Source organism: Tachyglossus aculeatus, chromosome 22 (assembly GCF_015852505.1).
Source record: "Tachyglossus aculeatus isolate mTacAcu1 chromosome 22, mTacAcu1.pri, whole genome shotgun sequence".
NCBI classification, from domain to species: domain Eukaryota; kingdom Metazoa; phylum Chordata; class Mammalia; order Monotremata; family Tachyglossidae; genus Tachyglossus; species Tachyglossus aculeatus.
Genome location: NC_052087.1, coordinates 37,076,269 through 37,093,712, shown reverse-complemented (window position 1 = coordinate 37,093,712; position 17,444 = coordinate 37,076,269). Strand labels below are relative to the sequence as shown.

Below are 17,444 nucleotides of genomic sequence, written 5' to 3'. Positions count from 1 at the left end.
GAAAATGGGGATTAAGACTGTGAGCCCCCTGTGGGACAACCTGATCACCTTGTAACCTCCCCAGCGCTTAGAACAGTGCTTTGCACATAGTAAGTGCTTAATAAATGCCATCAAAAAAAATAAATATGATTGACTGACATGTTCTCATCCTCCTGGAGTCAGTCTGGTGGTAAGATAAGTAGAGGTTGCTGTCATCACGCTGAACCCTAAAAATAGCATCGGGAAGAGGGGAGGAACATGATCAGCCCCCCAAGAGTCTAGATCTTGGCATGACCTAGAGGATAGAGCCCGGGCGTAGGAGTCAGAAGGACCTGGGTTCTAATCCTGGCTCCCTGACTTGTCTGCATTATAACCACGGGCAAGTCACTTCACTTCTCTGTGTCAGTTTCCTCATCTGTAAAATGGGGATTAAGACTGAGCCCCTTGTGGAACAGGTACGTGTCCAACCCAATTAGCTCTATCTACACCAGTGCTTTTTACAATGCCTGGCACATAGTAAGCACTTAACAAATACCACAATTATTATTATTATCATTATCCTGCTTCCTAGATGTGGAGAGAATTGATCTGAGGGTCCTGGCCCTCTGGACAATATAATGAGATGGGTAGGGAGCACACCTTCTATTTCCCATTCACTGAAAGAGCAGAGATGTATGTCCAGTATCGGGTCTGGCTTTCTGGCCCGTCATCATTTGAGTCACCGAGAGAGAAGGAGATTGATGAGAATGAGGGGGTTGTTGCATTCACTTTATTGCAGAGAGAAAGGTGGGTTAGACTACATCAGCTAAGCCTTCTGCATTGAAAGAGTGATTTGTGAATTGAGAGAGGCAGGGGCGGAAATGATCTGTAGATGGCAGGAAGAAACATTTGGAAATTTTCAGATATTCGGTCTTCATTCACAGGCAGTCAGTCCATGGCAGTTTCTCAAAGCTCGGAAGTTCAAGGAATTAATAAGGGGAACATTGCGGACTGTTGTAGATGAGATTCTGAAATGGAAATGGAACGTTTGCCATTACAATGAAAACCTTGGTGTTTTTCATGGGCTAGGGATCCAATAGTAATTTTATGGACTTTTAATATTTTGATAGATTCATTCATTCAGTCATCATATTTATTGAGTGCCTACTGTGTGCAGATAGATCTTTTAGCCAAGGTATATTCTAATCTGGGGAGCTCCCTAGGGGAAAAACTGTTTATCAGGAATCAGAAATAGGAAACAGGACAGGGACTGTTACAGCTGCTGTAGCCGAGGCTGGGATCGTTGTGATTGGAGGGCCATCACCTTCTGACTCTGACTCTGTGGAAATGGAAACAGTTATTCTGGGGATACCTGACAACCTTTTAGTTAAGAAAGAGCATGGTCTAGTGGAAAGAGCATGCGCATGGGAATCAGAGGACCTGGGTTCTAATCCCAGCTCTGTCAATTGCTGGCTGTGCGACCTTGGTCAAGTCACTACACTCAGAGGTCATGGGTTCAAATCCCAGCTCCGCCAATTGTCAGCTGTGTGACTCTGGGCAAGTTACTTAATTTCTCTGTGCCTCAGTTGCCTCATCTGTAAAATGGAGATTAGGACTGTGAGCCCCCCCGGGACAACCTGATCACCTCGTAACCTTCCCAGCACTTAGAACAGTGCTTTGCACATAGTAAGTGCTTAATAAATTCCATTATTATTATTATTCTCTGTGCCTCAGTTCTCCTGTTCTCCCTCCTACTTGGACTATGAGCCCCATACATGGAAGGGACTGTGTCCCACCTAATTAACTTTTATCTACCCCGCTGCTAGAACAGTGTTTTCCACATAGTAAGCGCTTAACAAATATCATTTTTTTAAAAAAAGAAAAGGTTGTGAGCTTCCTAAAGGCAGGGGACATGTACCACATTTCTGTTACACTTTCCCAAGTGCTCAGTGCATTGCTTTGCACAGAATAGAAATTCAATAAACACTAGTGAATAAATGTGGGATAGGGATTGTGTCCTCACCCAATTAACTTATATACATTCAATCATATGTATTGAGCACTTATTGTGTGCAGAGCACTGTACTAAGCTCTTGGGAGAGTACACTGCAACAATAAACAGACACAGTTCCTGACCACAACGAGCTTACATCTAGAGGGGAACACACGTACCTAACCTAGCTCTTAGAACAGTGTTTGACACAGAGTAAGCCCTTAACAACTTTTAAAAAATGGATCTGAGTGGTCCTGGAACTGGACTTGATTGGGTTTTCCCACATTTCCTCTGTTACTCAAGAGCTTAAGAGGATGGAACAAAGAACTCCTCAGGAAGCCAATCTGGGAGGAGAAAGTCCTGAAGAAACAAAAGCTTTCTGGGATAACTCAGAATGGAGGAAAGGGGTTTCAGTTTCAGTAAGAAGGATGGACCGGAATGGAGGATTGCTTATCTGTCTCAGATCTAATAACTTGGCAACAAATAGCCAAGCACTGTACTAAGCACTATGGTGATAATAATAATAATTGTGGTATTTGTTATATGCCAGGGACTATACTAAATGCGGGGATGGATACAATCAAATGAAGTTGGATACAGTCCCTGTCCCACATGGGTTGCCTAGTCTTAATCTCCATTTTACAGATGAGGTAACTGGGGCACAGAGAAGTTAAGCAGTTATTCAGTCATTTCATTCATTCAATTGTATTCATTGAGCATTTACTGTGTGCAGAGCACTGTACTAAGTGCTCGGGAAGTACAAGTCGGCAACATATAGAGATGGTCCCTACCCAACAGCCCAAGGCCAGACAACAGACAAATGGCAGAGCTGGAATTAGAACCCATAACCTTCTGACCCCCAGGCTCATATACTATCCACTAGACCAATATAATCGGTGAGACACAGTCCTTGTCCCATATAGAGCTCATAGAAAAGGAGAGAGAATATTGAATCCCAGTTTTACAGATGAGGCACAGAGAAGTTAACTGAGACACAAAGACCTTAACTGACTTGCCCAAGGTCACACAGCTGGCAAGTAGTACAGCTGGTAGTAGAACTTAGGTCTTTTGACTCCTAAGCCCGTGTTCTTTCCACTAGGCCACACTGCTTCCCTAAATATTAGGACTCAAAATTCTGTCAGGCTGTAACATTTTAATGGTCCCACCCATGTCTCCCATTGCTGCCCCTCTCTCTCTCCAAGTCACATGATTATTATTATTTATTGCCAGATTTACCCCATTCCTTTTTCCCCTGTTTTATCAATCCCCCTAGCCCTTTTAGATCGGGTGTCCCCTAAGGGCCAGGGCTCAAGTTTGAATTACTATCTGCATCTTTCCCCAGAGCATGGATCAGAGCTTCGCCCACTGTAAATGGTTAACAAATATGAGAAATAAGAATAGTTCTAGTTTTCTCCTCCTGTAACAAATACTTTGCTGCCTTATGACTCCAAACTCTGGTTCCCTGGGAACTACAATCTCCTTTAGACTGTAAGCTTGTTGTGAACAGGGAATATGTCTATCAACTGCGTTGGCCCATTGGACTGCTGGACTGTAAGCCCATTGTGGGCAGGGAATGTGTCTGTTTACTGTTATATTGCACTCTCCCAAGTGCTTAATTCAGTGCTTTGCACACAGTAGGTGTTCAATAAATACGATTGAATAAATGAATGAATGTTCTGCATCCAGTAAATACCACTGACTGATGGAAGGAAGAAGCCTATCAGAAAGCAGAGGGAGGGTCTGTTTCATTTCTCACACTCCCTGACTGATTCTCAACTGGCACAGAGGAGTCAGCTTCTCATCCCAATGGCTGGGGAGGAAAGGGTAATAATAATAATTATAATAATAGTGGCATTTGTTAAGCGCTTACTATGTGCAAAGCACTGTTCTAAGCGCTGGGGGGGGATACAAGGTAATCAGGTTGTCCCACGTGGGGCTCACAATCTTAATCTCCATTTTATAGATGAGGTAACTGAGGCTCAGAGAAGTTAAGTGAGTTGCCCAAGATCACACAGCTGACATGTGGCGGAGCGGGATTAGAACCCGTGACCTCTGACTCCCAAGCCCGGGCTCTTTCCACTGAGCCACGCTGCTTCTCTACCCTAATTAATATTACTGCAGCCCTTAGGGTAGTGCTTAGCACATAGCAAGCCCTTAGAACAGTACTTTGCACATAGTAAGCGCTTAACAAATGCCATTATTATTATTATTATTATTATTATTAAGTACCATAATTTATTAATTAATTAAAGGGAGCAGAGATTTGGGGAACTGGAGAGGACTGGACACCGAGAGGGGATGGGCTTCAAAGAGGTAACTGGACATAGAGTTATTATTTTGGATTGGCTGGAAACTTTTAAGTCTTGTCAGAGACACGTTGAGGGTCCAGCTCAAAAAGCTGTGGAGTGGAGTGAGTATCTACGGCTCAGGGTCCATTAGACCCCGAGAAGTGGGAAGTGGGGGTGATCCCTGGTTTCTGGAACTGCTGGAAAGGAATATCAGTGTCTCCCTAGGAAGGGAAATCCTGACTGGTTGGCCAAGGAAAGATGATAAGGTTTTCTAATTTTTAGGAGCAAATCAATGCCCTGAAATTAGAGGGTTTCTTTTCCCACAGGCCCTTGGGGAAACAGCGGGGGATGGAGAGGGACAGTTGAAGAATTACCACAGGATTTTGGATTTCCCCCTTACGTTAGTGACATTATTCACATAGAGCTTACCATTACAGCTAGTGTGAGATCCAAGTTTTGTCTTGATTGTTTCAAAAAGCACTCCTTTACTTGAGAAATAGCATTTGTCATTAATGGAGAAGTAATATAGTTTTCCGTTGCGTTCATTAGTTCGTCCTCGGTTCCATTGATGGCCAGAGTTATCATATTTTGAAGCCCTGGGCAGCCACTACCTGAAAAGTAAAAAGTAAAAGGTGGGTTAAACACTGAGAACATATTTTAGGCCATTTATCTCTCTCAGTCAATCAATAGTTATGAGGTATTTATTCTGTGCAGTGTTCAGAGAGTGCTGGGGAGAGAAAATAGAGTTAATGGATATGACCCCTGTCCTCTAGTACCTTTCATTGTCTCATCAGTCAATTAGTCTAATGTATTTATTAAGTGCTTACTGTGTGCAGAGCACTGTACTAAGGGTTTAGGAGAGTGCGTTATAACATTCATTCATTCATTCAATCATATTTATTGAGCGCTTACTGTGTGCAGAGCACTGTACTAAGTGCTTGACAGAGTTGGTTGACTTGTACCCTGCCCACAACGAATTTGCAGTCGAGAAATAATTCTGGAATTAATCCTGGAATTCCAGAATGATTCTAGAAGCAGTGCTGCCTAATGGATAGAGCACAGGCCTGGAGTCAGAAGGACCTGGGTTCTAATCTTGTCTCCACCACTTGTTTGCTGGGTGACCTTGGGCAAGTCACAACTTCTCAGTGCCTCAGGTACTTCATTTGTAAAATGGGGTTTGACTGTGAGTCCCATTTGGGACTGGGACAGTGTCCAGCCTGATTAGCTTGTATCTGCCCCAGCGCTTAGTAGAGTGCCTGGCACGTAGTAAGTGCTTGACAAAAAAAAATTGTTATTGGTGAGTATTAACAGAAGTTATTCAATTCAATTCTCCATTTTTATCAAGCAGTGGGATTAAGTGAGCACTGAGCATTGAACTACCTTTTTTAAAAAAAAGTGCTTGGGAAAGTATCCCCAGTTCTTCCAGGGCTCACATTTTCAGTCTGTGTTTTGGCTACAAGGTTGTGAGGGAATTAGGAAGGCGATTCATTCATTCAATCGCATTTATTGAGCGCTTACTGTGTGCAGAACACTGTACTAAGTGCTTGGGAAGTACAAGTCGGCAATATATAGAGGTGGTCCCTACCCAACAATGGGCTCACAGTCTAGAAACCCATCAGATAATGCCAGTAATATGCCACGGGGTCTGAAGAGAAAGCTTACTATGTGCCAAACACTGTACTAAGTGCTGGGGTAGATACAAGCTAATCAGGTTGGACATAGTCCCTGTCCCACATGGGGCTCTCAGTCTTGACCTCCATTTTACAGATGAGGTAACCCAGGCCCAGAGAAGTGAAGTGACTTGCCCAAGGTCCCACAGCAGACAAGTGGTGGAGCCAGGATTAGAACCCGCATCCTTTTGACTCCCAAGCCTGTGCTGGATCTACTAGGCCTCCTTCAGGAGGCCTTCCCAGACTGAGCCCCTTCCTTCCTCTCCCCCTCGTCCCCCTCTCCATCCCCCCCATCTGACCTCCTTCCCTTCCCCACAGCACCTGTATATATGTATATATGTTTGTATATATTTATTACTCTATTTATTTATTTATTTATTTTACTTGTACATATCTATTCTATTTTATTTTGTTAGTATGTTTGGTTTTGTTCTCTGTCTCCTCCTTTTAGACTGTGAGCCCAATGTTGGGTAGGGACTGTCTCTATATGTTGCCAATTTGTACTTCCCAAGCGCTTAGTACAGTGCTCTGCACATAGTAAGCGCTCAATAAATACGATTGATGATGATGATGATGATACTAGGCTGTGCTACTTCCCTAGGCCAGGCTAGATGCAGTGAACACAACCTCATACGCTGTCCTTAACGTGAGGTTTGGATAGAACGCACCCCTCCCGAGAAGCAGCGAGTCCTAGCGGATAGAGCACAGGCTAGCTAGCGAGGCAGGGGTCCTGAGTTCTAATCCCGGCTCCCCCACTGGTCTGCCCTATGACCCTGGGCAAGTCACTTCAGTTCATTCATTCATTCATTCAATTGTATTTATTGAGCGCTTACTGTGTGCAGAGCACTGGACTAAGTGGTTGGGAAGTCCAAGTTGGCAACATACAGAGACAGTCCCTACCCAACAGCGGGCTCACAGTCTAGAAGGGGGAGACAGACAACAAAACAAAACATATTAACATATTAACAAAACATAGTAACCAAATAAAATAAATAGAATAGTAAATATGTACAGGTAAAATAGAGTAATAAATCTGTACAAACATATATATATATATATATATATATATATATATATATATGCAGGTGCTGTGGGGAGGGGAAGGTGGTAGGGTGGGGGGGGTTGGGGAGGAGGAGAGGAAAAAGGGGGCTCAGTGTGGGAAGGCATCCTGGAGGAGGTGAGCTCTCAGTAAGGCTTTGAAGGGAGGAAGAGAGCTAGCTTGGCGGATGTGTGGAGGGAGGTCCGGGGGTCGACGGCGGGACAGGTGAGAACGAGGCCCAGGGAGGAGGTTAGCGGCAGCAGAGAAGCAGAGGGTGCGGGCTGAGCTGGAGAAGGAAAGAAGGGAGGGGGAGGTGAGGTAGGAGTTCTCTGGGCCTCAGTTACCTCATCTGTAAAATGGGGATTAAGACTGTGAGCCCCGTGCAGGACAGGGACAGTGTCCAACTTAACAACCTTGTATCTACCTCAGTAGTCAGTACGGTGCCTGGCACATTGTAAGAGCTTAACAAAAATACCATAAAAAGCAAATACCATAGAAAACCAACAACCCTCATATTATAGAAGCACGAGAAGCAGTGTGGTTCAGTGGAAAGAGAGGTTCAGAGGTCATGGGTTCTAATCCCAGCTCTGCCACTTGTCAGCTGTGCGACTTTGGGCAAGTCACTTCACGTCTCTGTGCCTCAGTTCCCTCATCTGTAAAATGGGGATGAAGACTGTGAGCCCCCGTTGGGACAATCTTGATTACCTTGTATCCCCCCCCCCCCCAGCGCTTAGAACAGTGTTTGGCACATAGTAAGCGCTTAACAAACATCAACATCATTATTATTATTATAGGAGAGCTGGGTACACAATGGAAGCCTAGGACAAGGTCACTTCCCGCAAGGAGCTCACAGCCTAAAGAAGGAGATAGACACACACTAAATATTGGGAGCAGGAGAATAAGCCAAGAGATACCGGGTAAATAGCAAGATGAATCCATGAATAAATAGTGAATACATGAATAGAGTATGTCGATCCGTCCATACTTTAGTGCTAAGGGTATGAAATTCATCATATTGAGCAAAGTTTGAGTAAACATATTCGGATTACCTCTATGTTGAACATTGCACATCTTTGCTTCTCTCCCTTACCCCCAACCCTCCATCCTGAAGGAGATTAGATTGTTGTAGCTGGTCCTTATTCCACTTTAAGAATTTCACGCCTGCCACGTTCTGTCAATCAATCGTACTTATTGAGCACTTCTGGTGTACTGTACTAAGCTCTTGGGAGAGTACAGTAGCAGAGTGAGAAGCAGCGTGGCTCAGTGGAAAGAGACCGGGCTTTGGAGTCAAGAGTCCATGCGTTCAAATCCTGGCTCCGCCAATTGTCATTCATTCATTCATTCATTCAATCATTCATTCAATCATATTTATTGAGCGCTTACTGTGTGCAGGGCACTGTACGAAGCGCTTTGGAAGTACAAGCTGGCAACATACAGAGATGGTCCCTACCCAACAGCAGGCTCACAGCCTAGAAATTGTCAGCTGTGTGACTCTGGGCAAGTCACTGAACTTCTCTGGGCCTCAGTTCCCTCATCTGTAAAATGGGGATGAAAGCTGTGAGCCCCCCGTGGGACAAGCTGATCACCTTGTAATCTTCCCAGTGCTTAGAACAGTGCTTTGCATATAGTGAGCGCTTAATAAATGCCATCATTATTATATCATTATTATTATAAAATACCGGAGTCATTCATTCATTCAATCGTATTTACTGAGCACTTACAGAACACTGTACTAAGTGCTCGGGTGAGTACAATACAACAATAAACAGGAATATTCCCTGTCCTTAGCAAGCTCATCGGTAGACAGATTCTTTGCCCATATGGAGCTTAGAGTCTAGAGGGGGAGACAGCGTGGCTCAATGGAAAGAGCATGGGCTTGGAAGTCCGAGGTCATGGGTTCTAATCCCGACTCCATCACATTTGCTGTGTGACCTTGGGCAAGTCACTTAACTTCTCTGTGCCTTAGTTACCTCATCTGTAAAATGGGGATTAAGACTGTGAGCCCAACGTGGGACAACCTGATTACCTTGAATCTCCCCCAGTGCTTAGAACAGTGCTTGGCACATAGTAAGCACTTACCAAATACAATCATTATTATGTTAAAATTAATAACTGATCCTCACGTAGGTGCCGGGAGGCTGAGGGTGGGGCTACTCTCCACAGGATAATAGTAATAAAAATTATGGTATTTGTTGAGCGCTTACTATGTGCCAGACACTGTACTAAGCTCTGGGGTAGATATAAGCAAATCAGGTTGGACACAGTCCCTGTCCCATGTAGGGCTCACAGTCTCAATCTCCAATTTAAAGAAGAGGTAACTGAGGCACAAAGAAGTTCATTCAGTCATATTTATTGAGCACTTACTGTGTGCAGAACACTGTACTACTACTACTACTACTACTAACGATGGCATTTATTAAGCGCTTACTATGTGCAAAGCACTGTTCTAAGCTCTGGGGAGGTTACAAGGTGATCAGGTTGTCCCATGGGGGGCATCCCCATTTCATCCCCATTTTACAGATGAGGTAACCGAGGCCCAGAGAAGTGAAGCGACTTGCCCAAAGTCACACAGCTGACAGTTGCTGGAGCCAGGATTTGAACCCATGACCCCTGACTCCAAAGCCTGTGTTTTTTCCACTGAGCCACGCTGCTTCTCTAAGCACTAAGCACTCGGGAAGTGCAAATCAGCAACATATAGAGACGGTCCCTACCCAACAACGGGCTCGTAGTTTAGAAGCGAAGTCACTTGCCCAAGGTCAAACAGCAGACAAGGGGCAGAGCCGGGATTAGAATCCATGACCTTCTGATCCAAAGCCCGAGCTCTATCTGCTATGCTATTCATCAATGCCGGTCCAAGGATGCCCCCAAAGTCAGGCAGGACCCCCTGAAGTCTGGCCAACATCAAATCAGCAGGGGTGGAAATGGGCCTGAACTCATGGGTCATTTTCAAAATTCTCAGATTATTCCCTGGGGTCAGGTTTCTCTCTTTTCCCCCCTTCTCTGCCTCTTCCCTGCTTAGCTTTGGAGTGAGAATGGGAAAGCCAAGGATCACCAGATCTCTTTTTTCTTCTCTTCTCACTCGCTTCCACAACTCAGGGAAAAGCACCTTTCAGAAACGTGACGAAATCTTCAGAAACGTTTGAGTGCCTGAAACCTAGCGGGTCTTCTTTCACTGACTGAGGAAGCAACTCAATGATCGATCAATCAATCAATCGTATTTATTGAGCGCTTACTGTGTGCAGAGGGAGCCGGCCACTCTCTGAATTAGCTATCGGAGCACGGCGAGACTTCAAATACATTAAACTTTGGCGCAAATCCAAAGCCAGGCTCTTGGCCACACAAACCCATGGCATTCCTCTCCTCTCCAGATTCTGCTTTCCACCGGGATCCTCGGCTGGTATTTATTAATAATAATAATAATAATAATAATAATAATAATGGCATTTGTTAAGCGCTTACTATGTGCAGAGCACTGTTCTAAGCACTGGGGAGGTTACTAGGTGCAGAACTCTATACTAAATGCTTGGGAGAGTCCAATACAATAGAATTAGCGGACACATTCCCTGCCCACATTCATCACTGTAGACCAGATGGTCTAGGCTCCTTAGAAACGCTTAGAGAAGCAGCGTGGCTCAGTGGAAAGAGCCCGGGCTTGGGAGTCAGGGGTCATGGGTTCTAATCCTGGCTCTGCCACGTGTCTGCTGTGTGACCGTGGGCAAGTCACCTAACTTCTCTGAGCCTCAGTTACCTCATCTGTAAAATGGAGATGAAGACTGGGAGCCCCACGTGGGACAACCTGATCACCTTGTATCCCCCCAGTGATTAGAACAGTGCTTTGTACGTAGTAAGCGCTTAACAAATGCCACTATTATTATTATTAGGCTAAAATTCCTTAAGAGTAGAAACTGCTTCTTCACCTTTCCTTTGGTTCTTTACTGTGCCTCTTAACTGCTCTGTTCCCCTAGGCACTCAGTTTTTTCTTTATGGTATTTGTTCAGTACTTACTAAATGTCGGGCACTATAAGAAGTCCTGGGGTAAAAACAAGCTAATCAGGTTGGACACAGTACATGTCCCACATGGGGCTCACAATCTTAATCTTAGAGAAGCAGCGAGACCCAGGGGCATGAGTTTCGGAGTTAGAGGACATGAGTTCTAATTCCGACTCCACCATTTGTCCACTGTGTGACTTTGGACAAGCTCCTTAACTTCTTTGTGCCTCAGTCACCTCATCTGTAATATAGGGATTAAGACTGTGAGCCCCATGTGCAACAGGAACTGTGTCCAACCCGATTACCTTGCTTCTACCCCAGTGCTAAGAACAGTATTTGACACAAAGTAGATGCTCAACAAATACTATTACCATTATTATTATAATTATTATCATTATTAATAATCCCCATTTCCCAGATGCAGTAACTGAGGCCCAGAGAAGTGAAGTGACTTAATAGTAATAATAATGGCATTTATAAAGCGCTTACTATGTGCAAAGCACTGTTCAAAGCACTGAATTGTCCAAGGTCACATAGAAGACATGTGGCTCATAGAGAAGCAGCGTGGCTCACTGGAAAGAGCCTGTGCTTGGAAGTCAGAGGTAATAGGTTCTAATCCCGGCTCCATCACTTGTCAGCTGTGTGACTTTGGGCAAGTCACTTCACTTCTCTGGGCCTCAGTTCCCTCATCTGTAAAATGGGGATCAAGACTGTGAGCCCCACGTGGGACAACCTGATTACCTTGTATCCTCCCCAGTGCTTAGAACAGTGCCTTTCACATAGTAAGCACTTAACAAATGCCATTATTATTATTATTATGTGGATGAGCCAAGATTAGAACCCAGGTCCTTTGGATGCCTGAGCCCATGCTCTAGCCACTAGGCCACTCTGCTTCTTGGTGCCAGTATTGACTTCTGACTGCATGCTGGAAGAGATACAGTTTGGGGGATTCAAAGTGCCATTACTGGGATTCAAAGTGCCATTACTGGGGAAGAAGTCAGGAGCAGTGGGTGAAATAGGGAGTCTGGCATGTGCCCTTCATCTTGGGTGGCTCCACTGCCCACCATCCTACCACCCAAGCCTTTCCCCACTCAAGAACGAAGGAAAGGAGCTGGGTGATTTGGGGTTTTCTGCTTACCGAGCTGGGAATAGGCAAACGGAAGGGAAGAGGGAAGCAAAAAGCATCAAGATACTGCTCAGGCAATATTTGCACAAATATTATGTTATGTTTGTTATTTAATTGTTAGTTCTTCACAGCCCGTCTCCTGTCAATCAATCAATCAATCGTATTTATTGAGCGCTTACTGTGTGCAGAGCACTGTACTAAGCACTTGGGAAGTACAAGTTGGCAACATATAGAGACAGTCCCTACCCAACAGTGGGCTCACGGTCTTCATAGGGGGTGTCCTTCATAGGGGGTGAGCAGGGATGGTAGGTTATATTTTCTTTGAAAATGCCCAAGCAGCCAATACAGTTCTAAATACATGGTATTATTATTAAGGTACTTATTAAGCTGTAGGTTCCAAAGCACTGTGCTAAGTCCTGGGATAGATTCATTAGTAGTGAAGGTATTTATTGAGCAGGCACTGGGGATGCTGTACTAAACAAAAGGCTTGGGAAAGTACAGCCAAAGCATAAGAAACCTTACACGCTAATGGGAATCAGAGGCAGAGAAGTAGCGTGGCTCGGTGGAAAGAGTCCAGGCTTTGGAGTCAGAGGTCATGGGTTTGAATCCCAGCTCCGCCACGTGTCTGCTGTGTGACCTTGGGCAAGTCACTTCACTTCTCAGGGCCTCAGTTACCTCATCTGTAAAATGTGGATTAAGACTGTGAGCCCCCCAGTGGGACAACCTGATCACCTTGTATCCCCCCAGCGCTTAGCACAGTGCTTTGCACATAGTAAGTGCTTAACAAATGCCATTATTATTATTATTATTATTATTATTCTCTGGGCTTCAGTTACCTCATCTGTAAAATGAGGATTAAGACTGTGAGACCCAAGTGGGACAGGGGCTATGTCCAACCTGACTTGCTTGTATCCCCCCAGCAGCTTAGTATAGTGCCTGGCACATAGTAAATGTTTAACAAATACCACAATTATTATTATTATTGCTAATAATGTTAAGAAATAATGACGGTGATAATGATGTCAGGCCACATCCTTATTCCAGTCTTCCATTCCATCTTTGCTAGAGACATAAAACTTCCCAGCACTTAGACAGCGCTTGACACATAGTAAGTGCTCAACAAGTACCATAATTATTATTGTTCCCAACAATCAGCACTGTGGATAGACAGGTAAGTCACTGAAAACATCTCTTCCTTCCATCCAAACCCTTATTACTATTACTCACATCCTTACTCTCTATCTCTCTGGCTCTGATTAATTTTTACTTCATGTCTATTGCCAACTTGTACTTCCCCACTTATATATGTTGCCAACTTGTACTTCCCAAGCGCTTAGTACAGTGCTCTGCACACAGTAAGCGCTCAATAAATACGATTGATTGATTGATTGTCTGCACGTTTCCCCCTCTAAACTGCAAGCTCACTGTGGGCAGGGGATGTGTCTCATACTGTTATATCGTACTCTCCCAAGGACTTGGTACAGTGCTCTGCACACCGTATGTGCTCAATAAATAAGATCGACTATGCTTCTCCCCCTTTCAACCGTAAACTTCTTCTAGTCAAGACCACATCTTTTCATTCGGTTGTACTCTCCCAAGCCTTTAATCCATCCATCAATCATATTTATTGTATGTATTGCATATGCATATACAATACTGCATATTGCCTATACATATGTATTGCATATATGTATATATGTTTGTATGTATTTATTACTCTATTTATTGATTTTATTTGTACATATTTATTCTATTTATTTTATTTTGTTAATATGTTTTGTTTTGTTGTCTGTCTCCCCCTTCTAGACTGTGAGCCTGCTGTTGGGTAGGGACCATCTCCATATGCTGCCAACTTGTACTTCCCAAGCGCTTAGTACAGTGCTCTGCACACAGTAAGTGCTCAATAAATACGATTGAATAAATGAATGAATTTATTGATCGCTCTCTGTGTGCAGAGCACTGAAGTGAACACTTGGGAAAGTGCAATATAACAGAGTCGGTAGACACATTCTCTGTCCGCAACAAACTTTAGTACAGTATTCTGCCTATGGGAGGCCATTACTGAATACCACTGATTGGTTGATTGATGAATCCTGATTTAAAACAACGCTGCTAAGTTATGATTTGATAGCCTACATTGGTTTGAGTCTTTTCCCATTCCCTTCTGCAGTCACCCAGCCCCACAGCACTTATGTACAAATCCATAATTTATTTATATTAATATCTGTCTCCCCCTCTTGACTGTAAGCTCACTGTGGGCAGCGAATGTGTCTGTAATATGTTGTGTTATTCTCTCCCAAGTGCTTAGTACAGTGCCCTGCACACAGTAAGCACTAAATAATAATAATAATAATAATGGCATTTATTAAGTGCTTACTATATGCAAAGCAGTGTTCTAAGCGCTGGGGGGGTTACAAGGTGATTAGGTTGTCCCACGTGGGGCTCACAGTCTTCACCCCTATTTTACAGATGAGGTAACTGAGGCACAGAGAAGTTGTGACAATAATAATAATAATAATGTTGATATTCGTTAAGCGCTTACTATGTGCCAAACACTGTTCTAAGTGCTGGGGTAGATACAAGGTAATCTGATTGTCCCATGTGGGTCTCACAGTCTTCATCCCCATTTTACGGATGAGGTAACTGAGGCACAGAGAAGTTAAGTGACTTGCCCAAAGTCACACAGCTGACAATAGGCGGAGCTGGGATTTGAACCCATGACCTCTGACTCCAAAGCCCGAGCTCTTTCCACTGAGCCACGCTGCTTCTCATAATAATAAATATGATTGATTGATTGATAATGAAGCAGCATGGCTCAGTGTTCAGAGCATACATCTTGGAGTCAGAGGGTCTGGATTTTAATCCCGGCTCCACCACGTCCCTGCTCTATGACCTTGGGAAAGTCATTTAACTTCTTTGTGCTTCAGTACCCTCATCTGCAAAATAGAGAGTCGATACCACTACTCCTTCCTACTTAGACCGTGAGCCCCATGGGGTATCTGATTATTTTATATATCCACCACAGGGCTTAGTACAGTGCTTGGCACCTAGTAAGCGCTTAACAAATACCGGAACTATTAATCAATCAATTGTATTTTTGGAGTGCTTACTGTGTGTAGAGCACTCGACAAAGTGCTTGGGAGAGTACAGTATTCCAGGGCTGGTAGACCGGATCCCCGTCCACGACGAGAAGCAGCAGGGCTTAGTGGATAGAGCCGTACTCTCTGCTGCAGTAAGCTGCAAACTGCAAGCTCTTAGTACAGTGCTTTGCACACAGTAAGTACTCAGTAAATACAATTGAATGAATGAGTATTCATGTAAGATGGTGGATCCCTTTCCCTACCCAACAGAAAGCCCAAGGAACCCTGTTATTCCAATGAATTCCGTTAGCTCGGCCTGATGTGGGAAGCTTTTCCAATCAATTGCTTGGGCGGCCACACTTCTAAACAACAACCAGGAGTCCATCGATGGTATTTTCTCTCAGTGTGCAGCCAACGCTCCCTCTATATTTACATACTCTTTCGATTATGCTTCCATAGTAAAAAAAATCACACCGTTGAGTTTAACTGTGAGTGCTGCAAGAGCCCTTTATTGGGTAGGGGTTGTCTCTTTCTGTTGCCGAATTGTACTTTCCAAGCCCTTAGTACAGTGCTCTGCACACAGTAAGCCATCAATAAATATGACTGAAAGAATGAATGAATGAATGAATGAATGAGTGGAGGGAAACCGCTGGAGCCGCCAATATGGATGAGGAAAGAAGTAATTGGAACCATGAAAACCCGTGTAAATGAACAAGAAATGAGGCAAAAGGGGAATAATCATAATAATAATGGTATTTGTTGACTCTCATAACAGTTCAAACCACAAGCGTGTTTCTTAGGGAAGCCGCTCTCCGGCTTTCAAATCTCTCAGCATCTCCCTCCCACCTCATCTCAGTCTTTTCTACCCAAAAAGTGGCTTGAATCGGGCCCTGGGCCTGGGTTCCTCAGTCCCGGATCTCCAACCCCTACCTTATCCCTTCGGCCTTGTCGCGAAGGTTTGGCTAGGGGAGGCTTCAAAGCTGTGAAGGCTGAAGGGGAGAATTCTTACCGGAGATCCGGGATACTTACCCGCATAGCAGCAAAGGGGAAGGGCAACCAGTACAAGGGCAATTACCAGCTTCATGGTTGAGATGCAGATGCTTCAGGAACCAGGGAACTCAGTGTGGGAGTGAGTGCAAGGAGGTCTCCTATATATGCTTTAAGGAGCAGGCTCTGCTCCACCCCCAGGGAATGATGTGATGGGTCACGTGGCCACCTGGGATTGGACTTTCCATGTCCCTGGCCTTCAGCGCGGACTAATGAGAAATTTGGACACCTGTGGAGCCAGGACTGCTGGGGACGGAACAGGATGTGTGTACAGGATTTAGAGATGTCTGTCATGTTTGTGTACTTTCACTGGGTTGAGAGATCAGTTGCCAAGTATTTCTGTTTAAGCCAAGTCTGACATTTTGTTTTCCACAGTAGTAGTGTACCACCTAATCTCTCCCCTAGGAAGCAGATTGCTCCCACAGATCTCTCTCCCTCAGCCAGGCACGAGGGCTAGAGGTAGGGGAAGGAAGAGGGGGAAGGAGGGGGAAGATACTGTTGGGCAAAGCATCCCTTCTTTGAAACTGCAAACAGAGACCAGAAAGGGCCCACAGGCTATAGAATGGCTTCCTCCCCTCCCCATTTCCCTTACTCCCTCCTTCTGCTCTAATAATAATAATAATAGTATTGGTTATGCACTTACTATGTGCAAAGCACTGTTCTAAGCGCCGGGATAGACAGAAGGTAATCAGGTTGTCCCACGTAGGGCTCACAGTCTTAATCCCCATTTTACAGATGAGGGACTTGAGGCCCAGGGAAGTGAAGTGACTTGCCCAAGGTAACACAGCTGACAAGTGGTGGAGCCAGGATTAGAACCCATGACCTCTGACTCTCAAGCCTGCACTCTTTCCACTGAGCCACGCTGCTTCTCATAGCCATGCTGCTTCTCATCCAACTGGGCCTCATTTCCCACTGTTTCTCTACCCACTCCCCCCCATAGCACCTGTGTATATTTGTACATATTTATTATTCATTCATTCGTTCATTCAATCGTATTTATTGAGCACTTACTGTGTGCAGAGCATTGTACTAACCACTTGGGAAGTATAAGTCAGCAACTTACTATATTTTATTAATGATGTGTATATATCTATAATTCTATTTATCTATTTTGATGCTATTTATGCCTGTCTACTTGTTTTGTTTTGTTGTCTGTTTCCATGCTTCTAGACTGTGAGCCCGTTATTGGGATTGTCTCTTTCTGTTGCCAAATTTTACTTTCCAAGCACTTAGTACAGTGCTCCACACACAGT

At 44.4% G+C, this 17,444-nt stretch overlaps 1 protein-coding gene across 1 annotated transcript; it reads right to left on the bottom strand.

Annotated features, from left to right (window-relative positions):
• Nucleotides 1–730: 730 nt before the first annotated feature.
• SCGB2A2 (secretoglobin family 2A member 2) lies at nucleotides 731–16,309 on the bottom strand. The gene is made up of 3 exons (XM_038765055.1): nucleotides 16,174–16,309; nucleotides 4,669–4,850; nucleotides 731–986 (listed from the first exon to the last, which is right to left on the bottom strand). The coding sequence occupies exons 1-3, from the start codon at nucleotides 16,226–16,228 to the stop codon at nucleotides 948–950; spliced, it is 276 nt and encodes a 91-aa protein (XP_038620983.1). The 5' UTR covers nucleotides 16,229–16,309; the 3' UTR covers nucleotides 731–947.
• Nucleotides 16,310–17,444: the final 1,135 nt, after the last annotated feature.